The 18194-nt window shown below is 34.1% G+C and overlaps 1 protein-coding gene across 1 annotated transcript in view; it reads left to right on the top strand.

The window, feature by feature from the left end:
- RYR3 (ryanodine receptor 3) overlaps positions 1-18194 on the top strand; it is a 194282-nt gene that overhangs the window by 62204 nt on the left and 113884 nt on the right. Inside the window, exons 25-37 of the mRNA XM_010574283.1 lie at positions 360-507; positions 1452-1657; positions 2342-2516; positions 4138-4346; positions 5513-5697; positions 6423-6459; positions 6814-6974; positions 7533-7698; positions 11249-11335; positions 11710-11936; positions 12976-13777; positions 14301-14501; positions 15080-15182. Coding sequence (XP_010572585.1) covers positions 360-507; positions 1452-1657; positions 2342-2516; positions 4138-4346; positions 5513-5697; positions 6423-6459; positions 6814-6974; positions 7533-7698; positions 11249-11335; positions 11710-11936; positions 12976-13777; positions 14301-14501; positions 15080-15182 — 2707 coding nt within the window. The remainder of the gene's footprint in view (positions 1-359; positions 508-1451; positions 1658-2341; positions 2517-4137; positions 4347-5512; positions 5698-6422; positions 6460-6813; positions 6975-7532; positions 7699-11248; positions 11336-11709; positions 11937-12975; positions 13778-14300; positions 14502-15079; positions 15183-18194) is intronic.

The following is an 18194-nucleotide window of genomic DNA, read 5'->3' as shown; positions in this document are numbered from 1 at the left end:
ACATCCGTTGGGAGTGTTAAATAAGAGGATAAATACTTAATGTCATGTAATGTCTGGAAAAGGTAGAGGGTGTGGGGAGCAGGAAAAGAAGCCTTGCCCATGCAAGTCTGAGTAGGTTGTCAGACCTGCATGGCTGCAGCTGCAGGATCTATGAGAATATATTTCCATACTTCTCTTGTATTCTTGTCTAGGTTTTTAATATTATAAACAATTGGGCTTGCATTCATGGAACTGTTCTTCATTAATATTGTTTCTTTCCTTTAATCTTAACATTATTTCAGAATACACTCTGTCTCATTATACAATATCTTTGTGATGTTTAACAGAATTTTCTTGTTCTTTTTTATTACCCCTTTTAGGATCTTAAGAACAAACGTAATCCTCGGCTAGTGCCATATGCATTATTAGATGAACGTACCAAAAAATCAAACAGAGATAGCCTCCGTGAAGCTGTTAGAACATTTGCAGGCTATGGTTATAGTATTGAGCCACCTGACCAAGAGATAGGTATGTACTTTCAATAACAGTCATGGCCTTTTTTTCTCTCAGTGCTGGCAAAAAAACATAAAACACTGAAATAGATAGGGAAAACATAAGATATGAATTAATAGTAGTGTATTTTTGCAGTGGACTTTAATGAAACATGCAAATATACTTTGTAATTGACTTGTGTATTACTTAGATACTTTTAAAAGTTTGGTTGTAGTTAATACAATAATTGTAATTTCCATGATTTTTAGATTGGAGAAAATCTGGAGTATGAGTGGACATACTGGTTTTCATTTGGAAATAATGAAGGAAAGAACATAATATGGGATTCATTTAAAAGAATATTTTTCCATGGTATGCAGATTAGGTTTGACTACTTCAATTCAAACTCAGTTCTTAAGAAGTAGTCAAAGATGTGCACCAAATTCAGTAATTTTTTTTTTAATTGAAATCAGGAGCAGAAGTTTGTTCAGAAGTTTTTCTTCATATTTACTATACTGTTGTAATTTTTTGTCAAAAATCCAAACAAAACCAAAACTTATTTGACAGGTTTTTTTAAATGTTCTAAATGTATTGGCTTGTGTAGGAAAGTATTTTGTTGTATTGTAATACTGCATTATTGCATTGGATTGTATTGCATGTAGTAATCTTACACTTCCGATGTTTCCTCTAGTCAGTTTTGTGTTTGGGGCTCTGTGTTGAGTGATAGTTTGAAATATTCTGATTCCAAATAGCAGATAATCAGTCATCCTGTATAGAATTAGAATGTGGTAGCTTCTGTGTGCTGATTACTATTCCTCCGTTTTTAACATTTACTGTGAAGGTTCTTAAACATGCAATGATAGATAATGGCTGTTTTCAGAGACAGAAAATGCTGTGGATAGATGAAAAGCTAAAAAGTGGCATTTATAGCTTAATCTAATTAGAAAAGGTGGGGGGGTTTTCTCTGTTTATTTTTACAGCTGACCAAACAGTGGAAAAAGTCAGCATCGACAAGATACGATTTTTCAGAGTAGAACGGTCTTATGCAGTGAAGTCTGGAAAGTGGTATTTTGAATTTGAAGCTGTGACAGGTGGAGATATGCGTGTTGGCTGGGCCAGGCCAGGCTGTCGACCTGACATAGAGTTGGGAGCTGATGATCAAGCATTTGTGTTTGAAGGAAGCAAAGTTAGTACATCTTTATCTTTTTTGACCTATGAACAGGCTAGGCAGAGAACTATAGTATAGTTTTCCTCTGTATACTCCAGATCAGCTACTTCATATAAAGATATCTCTGTGCTCTGTTTCATGCTGGATAGTATCTGCATTTCGGTTCTGGTCATTGAAATTACGCTAACAAAGGTCTCTTGGTTTGTATCTGTCTTCCTAGGATATACGCAACTGAATAAAGAAGTCTGTCGTAAGCATAAACAAAATACAGCATTCGCTTCCTTTTTTTTATAAGTGGTGTTTTAAAAAAATAAAACAAAGTTTCTTCAATGACTGGAAGAGAGAACCACAGTTCTGTTTTCCCTTTTCTGTCTTTTCTGCTTTCTGCACATTCTTTCTTCCCAAATTTGACTCCTAAAGGACCAGAAGGATGATAATGTCACTGCATGCGAGAAGTGGAATCCACTGGACAGTGGTTATCATCCAGGTTCTAAATTGCTGTTTGCTTATTACTGAAGTTAGGGTGCCTTAGTTTCTCTATGTGAAGTAACTAAGATAATAATTAAATTAATTATTTAAAAGCCATCATCAGTACTGCTTGAAAATTACTTTGAGACCCTGGAAGGTGAAATATTTGTTTTACTTTATGTGTCATTTTTTTTAATTTTAGCACGGTGTTTATTTACTTGTTTTTTTGTTTAGGGACAGCGTTGGCATCAAGGCAGTGGATTCTTTGGACGAAGCTGGCAGCCAGGAGATGTGGTTGGTTGTATGATAAACTTGGATGACAAATCAATTATCTTTACTCTGAATGGAGAGTTGCTTATAACCAGTAAAGGTTCAGAACTTGCATTTGCTGACTTTGGAATAGAAAGTGGTAATTTTCTTTTTATAGTTACATGGTTATGAGAACACAAAACAAAACCCAGAAAAACTAGTCTGTCATAATGGCTTAGTGAGCTAAGAAATCATATTTCACTGACATAAACCTTCAGGCTATGCTACACATTAAGTTCATAAAAATATATTTTAAAAGCGCTTAGATGGCACAAATTTTTTTTTTTTTTTTTCCTTTAACGACAAGTAGATACTAATGGGATTTCAGCAGAATGGGTAAGTTTTCTTCGAGCCTTGCTAGGCTTACTCACAGGACTGAATTTCAGCGTTAAGAAGAAGTGGTAATAATAAGCACCTTGAAAAATTACCAAAAGCTGAAAATATAGTCTCCAATTATCCTACTGGAGCATACACGTATTATGTTCTTGTCTGTGAAGGACAAAATGTGTACTATGTGGTGAGAGGCTGCACCAAAAAAACCAAATCTTTGCAACGTAAATTGAGTCTGATCTGTAATTTTTTTTTTCTCTGTCCTATGCATAGCTTGCCTGCATTTCTCGTTTTCCTGGACTATTTCTCCTCTTCTGTTTTCAACCTTCGCTTTTTTGAACCATAGTGTCTACATGACTGTATTGAAGGAGGCAGGGAATATTTTCAAACAGTTTTGTTTTATTTTTTAGTTGACATTTTCTCTGGAATCAGTAGTAGCTTCATGCCTGTTAGTAATTGCCAGAAGACTTTGCACTTGACCATTGATACAGTTTGTCTAATGGTAGAGAATGAGGGGCTGCCTTAAGAGAGCTCCTCTGAAGGCTTGAAGTTGAAGTGTAGGAGAGAAATTTTTTCCTTTAGAGGTTGAACTGTTGGCTTTTCCCTGAAGTTGCTCCAATTTCTGTTTCCTGAGAGATGGACAAAAATTCAACAGCTTTCTTCCCTGTTTATTGGCTGCTACAGGTATATGGAGATCAAAAAAGTTCTGTCATAAAAAATTCCAGCATTAAAGAAGTGTGTATTTGTCCATCATGAATGATGGAGGGATGAAGGTTGGCAACAAATTTATAGCTACTGGTGGCAAACTAAATTTTTAACAGATATACTAAGATATCTGAACCTCATCTCAAAGTCCTTTTGAAACCTCAGTGTCCTCAGAGAGCTTACTTAATATTTGTTGACAACTTTGATTTAGCCAAGGTTGTCTTCCAGTGTCCAATTCATTGTATAAAGGCATGTTTATTAGTCTAAAAATGATGAAGATAACCGATTCTTCTAATAAATGAATAACTGACTTGAGTAAATCTTGGTTTTTTCAAATCTGTTTGTCCACAAAACTACCTCTTGACTTGGCATTTTTTGTTTGTTTTTCACACAAATCCACTACTTACTAATAACACTTGTTAAACTGGTTTAATGTTTAAATAAATGGGATAGCGTATGTAATGTCCATTCATTGCCTAAGTCCTCAGGGTTTTTGGTAGCAATTATATTGAACTTAGACATTAGTATTTAAGGTGGCTTTAAATCCTTGCTAATGTCATCACTTCATGTGCATTACTTGTAGGAGCTAAAGTTTAGTTCACCTTAGATGGATCCTAAATAGAATGCTTGTGTTCTCCAAATAAATTACTCTTGGTTTTTTTGTTCTTGTTGTATCATTTTCTTAGGTTTTGTTCCAATTTGTGCACTGGGTCTAGCTCAGATTGGTCGTATGAACCTTGGAATGGATGCCAGTACATTCAAGTATTATACAATGTGTGGCCTTCAAGAAGGTTTTGAACCTTTTGCTGTCAACATGAACCGAGATGTTGCTATGTGGTTTAGTAAACGCTTACCAACATTTGTCAATGTGCCAAAAAATCATCCTCACATTGAGGTAACATTACATGTTAGGGAGACACCTGTTTATCAACTGTTTGTTTAGCAAGCTGAGACATTAAACCCTTACTAATACTTACTGTCATCAGATAGTTTGCCATATAAATCTATTAAGTCACTTGTAGATAATTCCAGATGATCTTGTCTATCCCCAACTTCATTTATGGTAGTATTGCCATTCATATGGATATACCTATCTGTTCTATTATATGTCTTACTAATTTATGTTGTTGCAGTTAAGTACTTGAAACATGTCAGTTGTGATTTCTTAGAACCATTTTTTATATTCTATTTTACATTCACTTTCATTTTTTTAAATATTCTCTACTATACATTTTTTTCTTAAATATCTAAAAATTGTTCAGCTGAATTCAGCATCACTTAAGGTCATGGAAGTGTGAGCTAAACGGAGACTGATTTAGACCACTTTGCTACTCTGAGACACATTTAAGTGTACCTGTGGTGTCACTGAGTGATACCGGTTTCATTCATTCTTATGATGCACCAGTGATAGGAATTCCACAACTCCCTAACTAATCTGCTCTAGAGCAGAATAATATATCCTATTTTTTGTATAAAATATTCCATATTAATATATTCAACAATGATATATTTGAATTCCTGATCAGTTTTTTTTCTATAATCCCTAGGCCATTTACTTTAATTTAGATGTTTAGCCTATTATTCCCTAATACTTGTCTTTGAACATTTCCTACTTAAACAAAATACACTCTACTTGAATTCCAACTGAATGATCTCAGCATTTTTTCCATTTATCAGAATCATTTCAACTGTATACCTGTCCTTAAAGGGTTTTGAAATGTTCTTGTCACTGAGTTTAAAAGCATACTCACTTTTTCAGCACAAGGGAAAATAATATCAGACTTAGACTTCATAAGGATCGTCTGAAGGATTCTAATTGATATTTCTTCTTGTTGTGGTAGAAAACTACTGATTCTTGTGAAGCAATTTTTCAATAACTTGTGCACTCAAAGTGAATTAATTTCATAAAATCTATACTTTTAAAATGCTGTATGGAACAACTTGAAAATATTTACTGTAGTCAGGATATACTCAATTTCCTCATCCTTTAGTTGTTTAATGAAAGTTTTCAGCGTTTTTCTTGGAATAGTATTATTTTAAAATAATTTCTCTTACTTTTAGATATGGAGAATTGATGGAACCATTGAGAGTCCACCTCGGTTAAAAGTTACTCACAAAACATTTGGCACACAGAACAGCAATTCAGACATGATATATTGTCGATTGAGTATGCCCATTGAATTCCGCTCATCATTCAACTTTGGCATGGGTGTGGAAAATGCCTCATCTGATGTTTTCCAAAAACGGTTAGACTTGGTTTTAGTTATCCTATTTCATGCTCTCAGTGTAAATGTAATATGTTCTATTGTTCTTTATTATTGTACACTCAAGATTTCATACTTGTTTTTGCACTAAGCACACACTAGGATGCATGTTACTGAGATTTTTTTGTTCTTGATGAATAAATTTATAACATAACTTCCCTGCAAAATGCTATATCCAGACAATAGAGGACCATTTCTGAAGAGGTGCATCACAAGGTTTATAGTTATTCATTGCTAAGCAGCTGCCATCCTTTCAAAATCATTGGGATTTGCAAAGCTCTTCAGCCAGGCTGGAAAACCAGCTCAGAATCTTTTGCCTACTGGATTAATCCTCATCTACATTATTGTTCAATAGCTCATTGGTTTTGGAAAAGTGACTAATCCATGCAAAATAAAAAGGATTGTGGGACAGATTTTTAAAGATGCCAGGTACTACTGAGCTCAGCACCTTCCAGCATTCCCTCATCTTTAGTTAATTGCTGTAAATCTATCTGTTCCGCCCCCGGCTCTCTGCCTGAAATGCAATCAATTATTTTGGGTGTATATTTGTATCCTGTACAGTCCTTGCATACTTAATTTACTCATGCATACTCAGTACCCAGCAAATATGAGTTAGCTTGTAAGTACACTTAGTTTAATAATGAGAACTTTTTTTACTTCTTTTTTTTTTTTTTTTATCTAATTTACTGATGTTCCTTTATCTTTAGAAAACACAGCCAAGAAATTGCTGCTCTTTGTACTACGGTAAGTAAATAAGTTGAGATGCTTAGTTCTCCTTACTTTTTGAAGTAGATTTAGTTGTGGCAGCAGGTTCATTAGGAACTGATCTGTTGAAAGAAGCCTTTTTAATCATTTGCTATGATATAACACTGTGTATAAATAATAATGCCCAGAGTTGTATAATATGAGGCATAAACCTTACTATCTTAAACCACTAGTCTGTTTTAATTTATGAGCATTATAAATGATTACTTAAGAGAATATGAATTACTATTATTAAAGTTTGATATATAGGAGGTTTTTTTAATCACTATTTGAGTATGGCCTGATAAAATAATTTAGATTTCTATTACTAATATGTTCTTTTCCTCTTTTCAGTATTTTTATTCACTACGGATATTTGCTGGCCAAGACCCATCTTCTGTCTGGGTTGGCTGGGTAACACCAGACTATCATTTTTACAGTGAGAATTTTGACCTAAATAAAAATTGTACAGTGACAGTTACTTTAGGTGATGAGAGAGGCAGGGTTCATGAAAGGTATGGATTTATTTATCGCTTATAAAGATTGTATTTTAATACTGTTGTTCAAAAGTGAATTATTCATAAGCTTGATGATATTTTAAATGTTAATTTAAACTAATAAGAAAATTCATTATGGAGTAGGAGTGTTCTGTGCTCATTTATATATGAATGTGTTTTACATATACTTGTTAAAGTGAATATATTTATCATTAATGTTCTGTTTGAAAGAATGTTTTGTGATACTGCTTTCTTTTAACATCTGTATTTGGTTACTGTGGATGAAGCTGTTATTTGTTTTAATGTATCTTACATAAGCACACAGAAACAGGTGAAATTGTTTCATAATTACAAAAAGCGGGGGGGGGGAGATGCACTTAGTCTGATCCCTTACTCATGATGCTTTCATTATTAAAAAAAAGAGGGGTTGTTAATGGGAAAACAAAACTAATAGCAGCACAAGCACCTTTGAGGATCTCTAACTATTACTCCATTGGAAAGTACATCTTCACTGAATACTTAGTCAAGTTCAGTGTGACCTAATATTTGTCGTCTTTGTTCTTGCTGTTCTTTCAGTGTGAAGCGCAGTAATTGCTATATGGTTTGGGGAGGAGATGTAATTGCTAATTCCCAGAGATCAGGTCGCAGTAATGTTGATTTAGAAATTGGATGCTTTGTTGACCTGGCTACTGGAATGTTGTCATTCACGGCCAATGGAAAAGAGCTTGGCAGTTGTTATCAGGTATTATCAGATTTTCAGGAAGCTATCTAGTAAGCTGGTCATTTTGATGCTATTATTAAATTGTTTTTTCTTGTTCAGAAGTCTAACTGAACACTATTTGTGGGACAATAACATGTTTTCCTGTATTATTCTGTTTTATCCCTCTTTCTCTTGTAAGGCTACATTTTTCCAGCTTCTTACAGTTTTTTCAAATGTTGAGGAAGGGCTGTTGGTACATACGTTCAGAAAAATATTTTTTTAGTTCTCAATTCTTGTGGTTAAGAATTTGATTTATAATGTTAATTATTCTTTAAAATATTTTTTGTCAACTAAAACTGTTATATATGGGAAATAATTCTTTAAATTAGCATAAGGTCAAAATTAGACTTTAGATATAGTAATTTTTGGTATGGATTGAGAAAATAAATTTAGTTTAGTATTACCAGGGCTTCTGTCTTCAGTAGATAGCTATGATTTGGAGATCTTGTGATTTGATAAGTTTCAAACCCCAGAATTCAAATATGCATTAATGTGCAAAGCCAAAATAAATGGGGTGGGCCCTAAATGCTATTAATATTCTCAAAACGTGGAGTCATTATGCAAATGGATCAGTAGTTGACAGAAGTTTTCAACACCAGATTGATGAGATTTGCTCTTAGTAAGATCAGTTATTGTCTATAGTAGAGCATCCACTGTGGAAGAGATTATCCAGTGTTGGGAACAATGCATCGCTTTTTTCTATGTCAACAAAACCCGCACAAATCTGTAATACAGATAAAACTTAAATGTTACTCAGATAAATATAATGGAACTTTGTATACTGACTTCATTGAAAACGAATGCGGCAGGGTTGCGCACAGCCTGTAAATGGGGGTGGGAGATGATTTAGCAGCTGTGATTTTGGTATATTTTGTAAATGTGGTCAGAGACTTCAGTGCCATGCTGGGAGGATATTAAGTGTCATCACTCTGGGAAAAGAAAACAGGAGATGAAAGTGCTTAAGCCCCATGCTTTTCTCCTTTTTTTAGCTAGACACAAATCAATAAGCTTCTGAACAAAACCATGGAAGTTTGGTGTTTTGGGTTTTTTGTTTGGTTTTTTGTTTATTTTTTTTTTTTCATGGAACAGCCTTTAACCTGTTTTTCTAATTTTGTAAAGAAATCTGGGAAAATATAGATGTAGAAGATGCCTGTTAATGCTTTTAGTGTAAAAAACACTTTCTAGTTTTTCCTCTTATGACTTGCAATTAGTGTAATCACCTTCTTTGTACTAAACTTAAAATAATCTCAGAAAATACAATTATTTCTCTTCTGTTTCTTCTATTTTGCACGGAAAAATACCTGGAGTTGCTTTTGGAAATGTTTTTCAATAAACCTGTTAGCACCTGGTCTGTTGAAGCACTTCCTATAAAGATACAATGGTATATTCCAACAGGAGTGTTACGTCTGAGGGTGAAATATTTCTCAACTTTTGCTTATTTTGATTAATTTAAATCTTTTCTCTATTTTTGAAAGTAGTGAAAGTAGTCTTATGTACTTTTGATTTTCATTTACTGATATTTTTACCATAAAATAAAATCTTTAAAATACTTCAGTAAATCTAATCTCTCACTGAAATTGCAGCAAATGACTGATATTTGTCGGCTCTAGAGGCTGCAGGATAATTATTCTAACCTCGTACCCATTTGCACTTCGTAGTTTTCTTAACTGAAGTAGAGGGAGAGTATTTGTATGCTGTTTTTCTTCTAAAAGGCCTATAGGTCAACATATTGAAGAAAAGAAATTAATTTTGCTGTAGTTCTTGATCTAACTATTGAAAGCTATGGTGATGTTCAGAAAAAACCCCACTGTCTATAATAGAAAAGTAAATGAAAGATAGTGTATATGTATATATTTGAGATTTTGTCATTAATTGTCAGGCCAAGGTTAAGGTATTCGTAGCAGAAAGGAGATCTTAAATACTGGTTTACAAGATGTTTTCTTTTATTCTGAGTTAGTAATGGTTTTCTGACCTTCAAAGAAGATTAGAAAATACAAATTCAATTGTTATTACTAGGAAATATCTATCTTTGGTCAAAGGTTGAGAGTCATATTGTCTTATTAAGTTACTTTCAGGCTTTACTGAAATAACAGACACATTGTATTAGTAGTGTCTTTCAGTCCAGAATACCTTTTATTTCTGCATTTGGGTTTGTGGTTTTTTAACTTATCAAAAAGATTAGAATGTACGTACCTGGCCCTACATTTTGTCTATCCCAATAGTCATAGTTCCGAAAAAACTTTATTCTGCATACAGATTTTTCAGTATACAGTATTATTTTACATTTTGTTTAAGTTATATTGTGTTTTGGAGCTGTTTTCTCATCTAAAAGAATATAGATTTTTTTAATTTCTTTTTTGTGACTCTCAGTTTATTGTTTTGCAATTTTTGATAGTTTGCCATCCTCAAAGTTAGGAGTTGCACTCCCTCATAGCACGAGTATTGTAATTGTACTTAGTATGTATAATGTATATGCATAGTACACAAAATACACAATGATGTGATTAAAATATTTAATTGAACTCCTGAAACCTTGAATTGATTATATAGACTGTACCTTTTTTCAGCCACCCTGGAGCGCTGAAATCTTTTTAATAATATGCTATTCTATAAGTATGCTTTTAATTCTTTTTTTCATGGCAGTAGGGGTGGGTGATCTCGTAGAGGATTCTTTAGAATAAACTGGTATTACTACTCTGACATGTACTTTGAGTCCAGCTGTAATAGGGAACTGAGGATAATGTAGCTGTCAAAAAAATCCCAAACCCAACCAGACACTTTAAAAATGCAGCACTGTGATTCAGTGTGACTCACTGTGATTTTATAAGACTGGAGATAAATGCTAAGCCTGGAAATCAGAGATCTTTGAGATCTTTTAAAAAATTACATGCTTCTGCTTTTGGAGTTCAGATCAGAAGTTCACTAATCTTAATAGGATATAAAGATTTGCACTATCCTGATCAAATGATGCACTCTCACCCACTTCTTATCCCCCTCTGGTTCCCTATCTCTTAGAAATTTGTTTTTGAGGTTTTTTGGTAGTGAATTATTTTGTCCAGCATAAAATGTGAAAGAACTCCAAAAGATGTGTGGTCGTCTAAAAAGCTGTATTCTATGCTCAGCCTGTGTTAGGGGTGCTTTTCCTAGAGCAAGAGCCAAAGCATGTAGCTCTAAAGAGGCTGGATTTTTAAGGAGCTGCTCTAGAATGAGGTGTTGGATTTGCATATGTTTGAGAAGAATCAACACGTAGTGTTACTAAAGTGCTTGCTACAGGTGTTGAGAGTACATAAGGCAGCAGACACACCTGCCTGAATGTTAGGTGGGCCTATAAAGATAACTCAGCAAATGCTTTACTATATTAGAGATAAACTACAGGTAGACACAAATCAACACTTTTAATACAGTGTCTGCAGTTATTTGATAATGAAGTGTAAGCTATGTAGTATTTATTTTATATCGTTATCGTATTCTGGGAGGAGATTCTTGTTGTCTTTTAAATTTTTTTAATTTTTTAATCTCATTTCTCTTCTAGGTTGAACCAAACACAAAGCTTTTTCCAGCAACTTTTGTACAGCCTACGAGCACTAACTTGGTTCAATTCGAACTTGGTAAATTAAAGGTACAAAACTTTTTCTATAACGGTGCTCTTTTAAATTTGTTTATTTCCATGGAAATTCCTGCTCAGTTGAATTTGTTTAGGAAGATTGAATCAATGGCGTAACTTTTTATTTGACTTTTACACTTCTGTAAATGTAATTATTATATGAAGTTAATTGTTCAACAAATCTAAACTGCATTTGTCAAAATAAACTAAAGTTATTTGGGGAGAACACCCTTAATGTTGGGGGTTTTTAAATGGATTTTGTTTATTGCAGTAACTTACATATTTCTATGAGTTCTTTGCTATCTGTAAATTATACTTCCTTTTGGCATTATAGGTTTATTCATAATTAGATGTTACAAAAATAATTTTAATACGCTTGTTTGTTTCAGAATACCATGCCTTTATCAGCAGCAATTTTTAAAAGTGAAGAAAGAAATCCTGTTCCTCAGTGTCCCCCTCGCCTTGATGTGCAAACAATTACACCCGTTTTATGGAGCAGGATGCCAAACAGCTTCTTAAAAGTAGAAACTGAGCGTGTCAGTGAACGTCATGGCTGGGTTGTGCAGTGTTTGGAACCCCTGCAGATGATGGCACTTCATATCCCAGAAGAAAACAGGTACATTTGGAAGGAACTGCAGTGACTTGGTGTGGACAAAATAAATGTATTGAAAGCTGATATCTGGGTTTTGCTTAAACCTGCCTTGGAGAATATTTAGACTAGAGTTCTTTAAAATTTATGATCTTATCTGCTATAATATCATATTTATGAAATTTAAGTAGATCAAGAGGCTGAATAATTTTAATGCCATGTGATGATATTTGCATACATAAGAGAAAGCATGACTATTTGATTTTATTTAAATTATAAAATAGTATCTCTGAAATCTCTAGGTCTTTAAACATAGAGATTTTCTCAGCTTGAAAAAAACAAACATAAAGAACATGCAAGTACTATTTTGCTGATATTTTTCTGTAATAAAAACATGTAATCTGCTTCTGTTTCATCTGCTCTGAATTTACATGTATTAAGTTTTTATGTTCTTATTGACAAGATCCTGACTTTCTTAGATTTTCATTAAGTTTTATCTTCAGAGTGAAAATAATAAAGATGTATCCAAACATCAAATACCATAACCAGTGACAAATCAAACTATAAGCAAAAGCATAGCAGAAAGATAATTTAACTGCTGTACTTTAATAATTTTGCAGCTTCTTTTAGTAATTCAATAACCAATTTCATTTATCATTAATAAAACTGAATTAAAAAAAGAGTAAAAAATACTGTGTTTTGTGGAAGGAATGAAACAGTAATCCTCAATAAACTCTAAAGGCACTATTTAGTGACAGTATTACAGCAGAGTTTCAGCATTCGAAGTACATTTCTTTTAAAAACAAGCTCTAATTTACCATATCTTCCAGAGAAACTTCTCTATCTTACATTTTTTCCTTTTTTTTATAATTGTAAATGGTCTCAGCAAATTATTATGACCATTTATTGTCGTTTAATGATGCACGTGTTAGGATTAGTCAGTATCAACTGATTATTAATGGTTTAAATTAGAACTGACCAAAATGTGCAGAGATGATAAAACTTTTCTTCTGCACATTACTATTCATGAAATTGACTGGTGTTCTGTTTCTTTATTTCATGACAGATGCGTTGATATTTTGGAACTATGTGAACAAGAAGATTTGATGAAGTTTCACTACCACACTTTAAAACTCTATAGCTCAGTTAGTGCTTTAGGTAACACTAGAGTTGCTTATGCACTTTGTAGCCATGTGGACATATCTCAGCTATTTTATACAATAGATAATCAATATTTACCTGGACTTCTACGTTCTGGATTCTATGACTTGCTCATTAGTATTCATTTGGAGCACGCCAAGCAAGCCAAGCTCATGATGAACAATGAATTTATCATTCCAGTTACAGATGAAACTCGAACTATTAAATTATATCCTGATGAAACAAAGAAGCATGGTTTACCTGGAGTAGGGCTTAGTACTTGCCTGAAACCAGGCTTTAATTTTTCTACTCCATGCTTTATCGTGACCAGTGAAGAACATCAGACATCCAGCCCAGACATACCCCTTGATACACTTAAATCCAAGGCCATAAGTATGCTAACAGAGGCAGTACAGTGTAGTGGTACTCATATACGAGACCCTGTTGGAGGACAGGTTGCATTCCAGTTTGTTCCTGTTCTTAAACTGATAGCAACATTGCTCATAATGGGGGTTTTTGATGATGATGATGTGAAGCAGGTGTTACTCCTCATTGATCCCAATGTGTTTGGAGATCACAAGGAAGAAACAGAAGAGAGGACAGAGAAGGAAGAAGTTACACAAGTTGAAGAAAAAGCTGTAGAAGCTGGCGAGAAAGCAATAAAAGAAACAAAAGCTCCTGCAAAGGGCTTATTACAGACAAGATTACCAGAATCTGTTAAGCTTCAGGTGACCATTTAATATAAATGTATTACATATGTTCTACTATTGATAAAAGAAAGGTAGTGCTTTTTGTCTGTTCTCTGGTTTGTAAGATTTGAAATCCTGAAGATCTTTATTCTGCTTTGCCTTATAACCTCACATTAATAACCAAATTTGATGGTGATGCACTTCTTTCTACATTCATCTACATTCAAAATAGATGTGTAAATACTTACTTCACAGGCGTATTTTAAAAGAGGGAGGGTTGGACCGGGTGATCTTTAAAGGACCTTTCAGACCCAAACTATTCTGATTCTATTATTTCTACATGTTTTGAGTGCATGGAGTGAAAGGCAGTGAATGCAATATACTATTATCAATCAGATAATAAAACTGTATAAATTTGTCACTTTTACAGTGTTAAAAGAAAAATATGGGAAAAAAGTCTCTCATTTTTTACAGTTTGTTGCAGCGTATAGTATCCACTCCAGTTCTTCCCCAATCAGAGTTTGTTAAACTGTTGAACTTAAGTCTGTTTTTTCTGTCCTAGATGTGTCATTTACTCAATTATTTCTGTGACTGTGAGCTACAACATAGAGTGGAAGCAATTGTATCATTTGCAGACTGTTATGTATCAAAACTGCAATATAATCAGAAATACAGGTACAATGAACTCATGCAAGCCTTGAACATGTCTGCTGCTTTGACTGCCAAAAAGACTAAAGAGTTTCGGTCTCCTCCTCAAGAACAGGTAATATTAAACAAATGGTTGAATCTAAAGATAAAAAAAAATTCTTTGTGATGATAAAATAGAGTTCTGACTTCTAAACTACCATTGGAACTGCTAGAGAACCAAAATTGAATTTGAAATAAAATTTATTAAGATGCCACAAAATGCTGAATGTCAGAATGCTTATACCTGTACTCCAGAATTCAAGCTCCAAACCAAAGTTGACTTAGGATTTCTCAACAGTATAGAAAAATTGAACATTACTGCCCAGTGCTGAGGAGCTGAGATTCATCCAGTTCTGCAAGATGATGGTAATTCGATAATTCTAGTTGCTAAAAGTTAGCATGAAGTTAGTGTTGTGCTGACACCTGTATGGATGGAAATATTTTCTACCTCTAGGAAATAGCTTTATTATTAATTGTACCTGTATTTTGATGTTAATGTACCATTGCTTTAGTAATTCATTTAAGCTGTATTAGAAATCTGTGTTTTATGTTAATTTGATTATAAATTTGATTATAAGCAGGTAAAGTATGACTATATATTAGAATATCTCTTAGGCTATCTCATTTTCTAACTATGTTTTAATTCCCTTAAAGATTAATATGTTGCTGAATTTTCAACTGGGAGAGGATTGTCCTTGTCCAGAGGAGATTCGGGATGAGTTATATGAATTTCATGATGATCTTCTAATTCACTGTGGTGCGTGGCAAGGTTTTGTTACGTTTTTGGTTTGTCTTTTTGATGCTTTACCTGAAAAAAGAACAGATCAGTTAAAAAAAATACTAGTATGAGATTTTTTTTGTTAGGTGTATTACTGTCTACATGGTGACTCTCCAGACAGACTTTGGTGCATATTACAAAAGTCTCAGAAACCTGTGCATGGTTTTACGTTTCATTGTTATATATCTATTTAATATTATCCAGTATTATTCTGTTTATATATCAATTTTAGACTTAATTAGGAAAAAATAAAAATTATCTGAACAAGAGGATTGGATTACCTTAAAAGATTTATATAGGCATGTGCGTGTGTGCAAGCAGGTAACAGATATTGAAAGAACATCATTGCTGTGTATCTGAGCAGTAGAAAATTCAATAAAAAACACTGGATGAGGGGTGCTGCTGCTGCTTTAGCTTAGTTTCCTGGTGTATACATAACTGTCGTGGTCAGTCATTATAAAACACTATTGCAATGCAGATTACAGCTTGAGTTGCCCCAGTCATTGAATTTGAATTTCCTTACAGTATCCTCAAGGGTGAGCTGTATCAGATACCTTGTGCAATTTATGTGGGTTAAGGAATCACATTTTACATGCGATGCCAAAAATCTTTTGTTAGTCTATTGAGATCTTGGTCTAATCCAGACAATCATGGAATTATTAGTCCATTTACAATGATACTAACATTTATAGTCTGAGTCATCCAGTTATTACTGCTCATTCCCAATAATTATGCAGTTAAAACTGATATACACAAGCTTTTCCATATCTACCTACTTGGTAGATATATTGGTAGTCACTCTTCCAGTGCATTTTTTGGTCCTGTGGTTGATGGCACCCATCTTGTTCAAGAAGAAGGGCACAGGGTCATTACAGTGAATTGACAGCCTCTCGAGTTCTTCCCCAGGAAAAGCACGGTAATCTTAATAGTTTCTTCCTCCTCCTGTTTGATTGAGGTCCCTTTTAAATGTTTACTAATACAGTCTGCCAGTTCTTTCTTCACTGGTTATGCCCAAAACGAGTTTTACCCAGTTCATGGAATTGCATTCTTTTAGTGACTTGTAATTAACAGTTTGTGATTTCTGTATGTAGCCATGGTGCCTCCCATACCATTCTGTGCTTGTATTGTTAATGCTTCTGCTATCATCTTGTGCTGCTATTTCTGAGTACCCTATTAGAATCTCCAGCAACCATCAAGCTGTGATTTCATGATAAGCCAGTTACCATTTTTCAACTACCTCAGCCAAAGATGAGTAGGTCAGTGGGGTACCTAGGTTGTGTTTCATCAGCTTATTTCTGAGGATATTGTGTAAGACAGTATTAGAAGTCCTTAAGATCAAGACTTGTATCTGTAAGGTTAGCTACATTATAGGTGGAAGTTTAGTTGGTTTAATGTAATTTGGTTTTGACAATCCTGTGTTGATTGTTATTCATCCTTGCTTCTAAGTGCTTACCAAAACCAGTTTCTTTTGTTCCAGCATTTTTCTTCCAAATGTTAAAGTGAATAGTTAATATCCTCGTAGCTACTCCTCTTTCTCCCTGTTTTTATTAAGATAGATACCGTCATCTCCATTGTTCAGTCACTTAACACTTGATCTGACCTCTGGTTTTCAAAGATAATGCCTATTTGGCATCAGAGTTCTCTTGAGACTCCAGGATGAGGATTATGGAAGACCTCCAACTTACTTGGAAATGTCTTAACTCTGCAATAGATGTATTTTTTTACCTTGAAATCTTGTTGCTGGTATTATTATTAAGTTAGCTTAGCTCCTGATCACTTTCAATCTTTTCATGAGGTGAAACCCTACTGATCATGGGGGTTTTTTTCTTTTTAGGGGTGCATTTTTATTATTGTTTACTATGTTATAAATGTGTATGTTGAATGAGAGAGAGAACTGAAGATGGAGAAAGTCTCATAATTAAAATAGTTTAATGATCCTCTAGATTCTAAACAAAACCATATTCATTACTTTGTACAGATTTATCATAGGTGGTCACTGTGGATAAATGCTCCTCATTTTCTGTGTCCTGACTTAGTCCTGAAAATCAGTACTAAGCAATCACAGCTGCAGACAAAATGAATAGGGGTTGTGCTTGGAATATTTAATCATCTTTTTAATACTAAGTATATGTTGCGATCTAAGTGGAAAAATATGTATGCAATCAAGTAATTAAAGGCTGCTTCATAATGAATATACGCAAATAGTCTGAATTAAAGTTACTCAGGCGGTCTGAATCATAGCATGTCCTAACTGTGAGTGGTTAGTTTTTCCAGCAAAATAATAGTCCTCTGTCATAATTTTTGTGTGTTATTTCTTGGTTACAAACAAAACAAATGTACAACAGTTTTTATTGCATAATACCAAATTACACTTATCTGGGTTGGAACCATCTGTTCTGGTGCACAGACCTCTGCCACTTAATTCAAGTGATTAGCCAGTAGCAACATGAGATGGTCAGCTTCTGAATGGATTGCAACTCTAAGAGGATGCAGAATGAATAATAAATGATATGGAGCAATGAGTGAGACCCCCATCTGGAGCAGTCACAGACCCCATCTTCTCCAGTCCAATACTGTCTTAACTCATCATCCCACTGCATTTCTTCTTGTCTGTCCATTTCAGCTACTCAAGAGTTCTCCTCCCAGTGTGTCTCTCTTGTTTCCAGGGCCTAGGTGTTTTTTTTCAACACCAGATAGTTTCTTGCTTTCTTCAACTTCCTTGTCTACTTTCTCTTTCTTCTCCTTATTGTCTACAATAGTTGTTTTTACTTTTTCTAGACTCTGACTGTAGCATTCCTTCATTCTTAGCTTTTCATTTTGCCCAGCCAGTCTCACTCCTCCCATTCCTTATAAATTCTGTATGTGGTCTCCAATTTCAATTTCTAGTTCTCTTATTCTCTCCCACTGCATCTGAATTTTTTTCTTCCTAGTCACTTAGTCAATCCTAGTCATAACTTTAACTCCGTCCCCTTGGTAGCTGCCAGCAGCAAA

This window comes from Haliaeetus leucocephalus, unplaced genomic scaffold, assembly GCF_000737465.1.
Source record: "Haliaeetus leucocephalus isolate CR32 unplaced genomic scaffold, Haliaeetus_leucocephalus-4.0 Scaffold417, whole genome shotgun sequence".
Classification (NCBI taxonomy): Eukaryota; Metazoa; Chordata; class Aves; order Accipitriformes; family Accipitridae; genus Haliaeetus; species Haliaeetus leucocephalus.
This window is presented reverse-complemented; position numbering and strand designations above follow the sequence as displayed.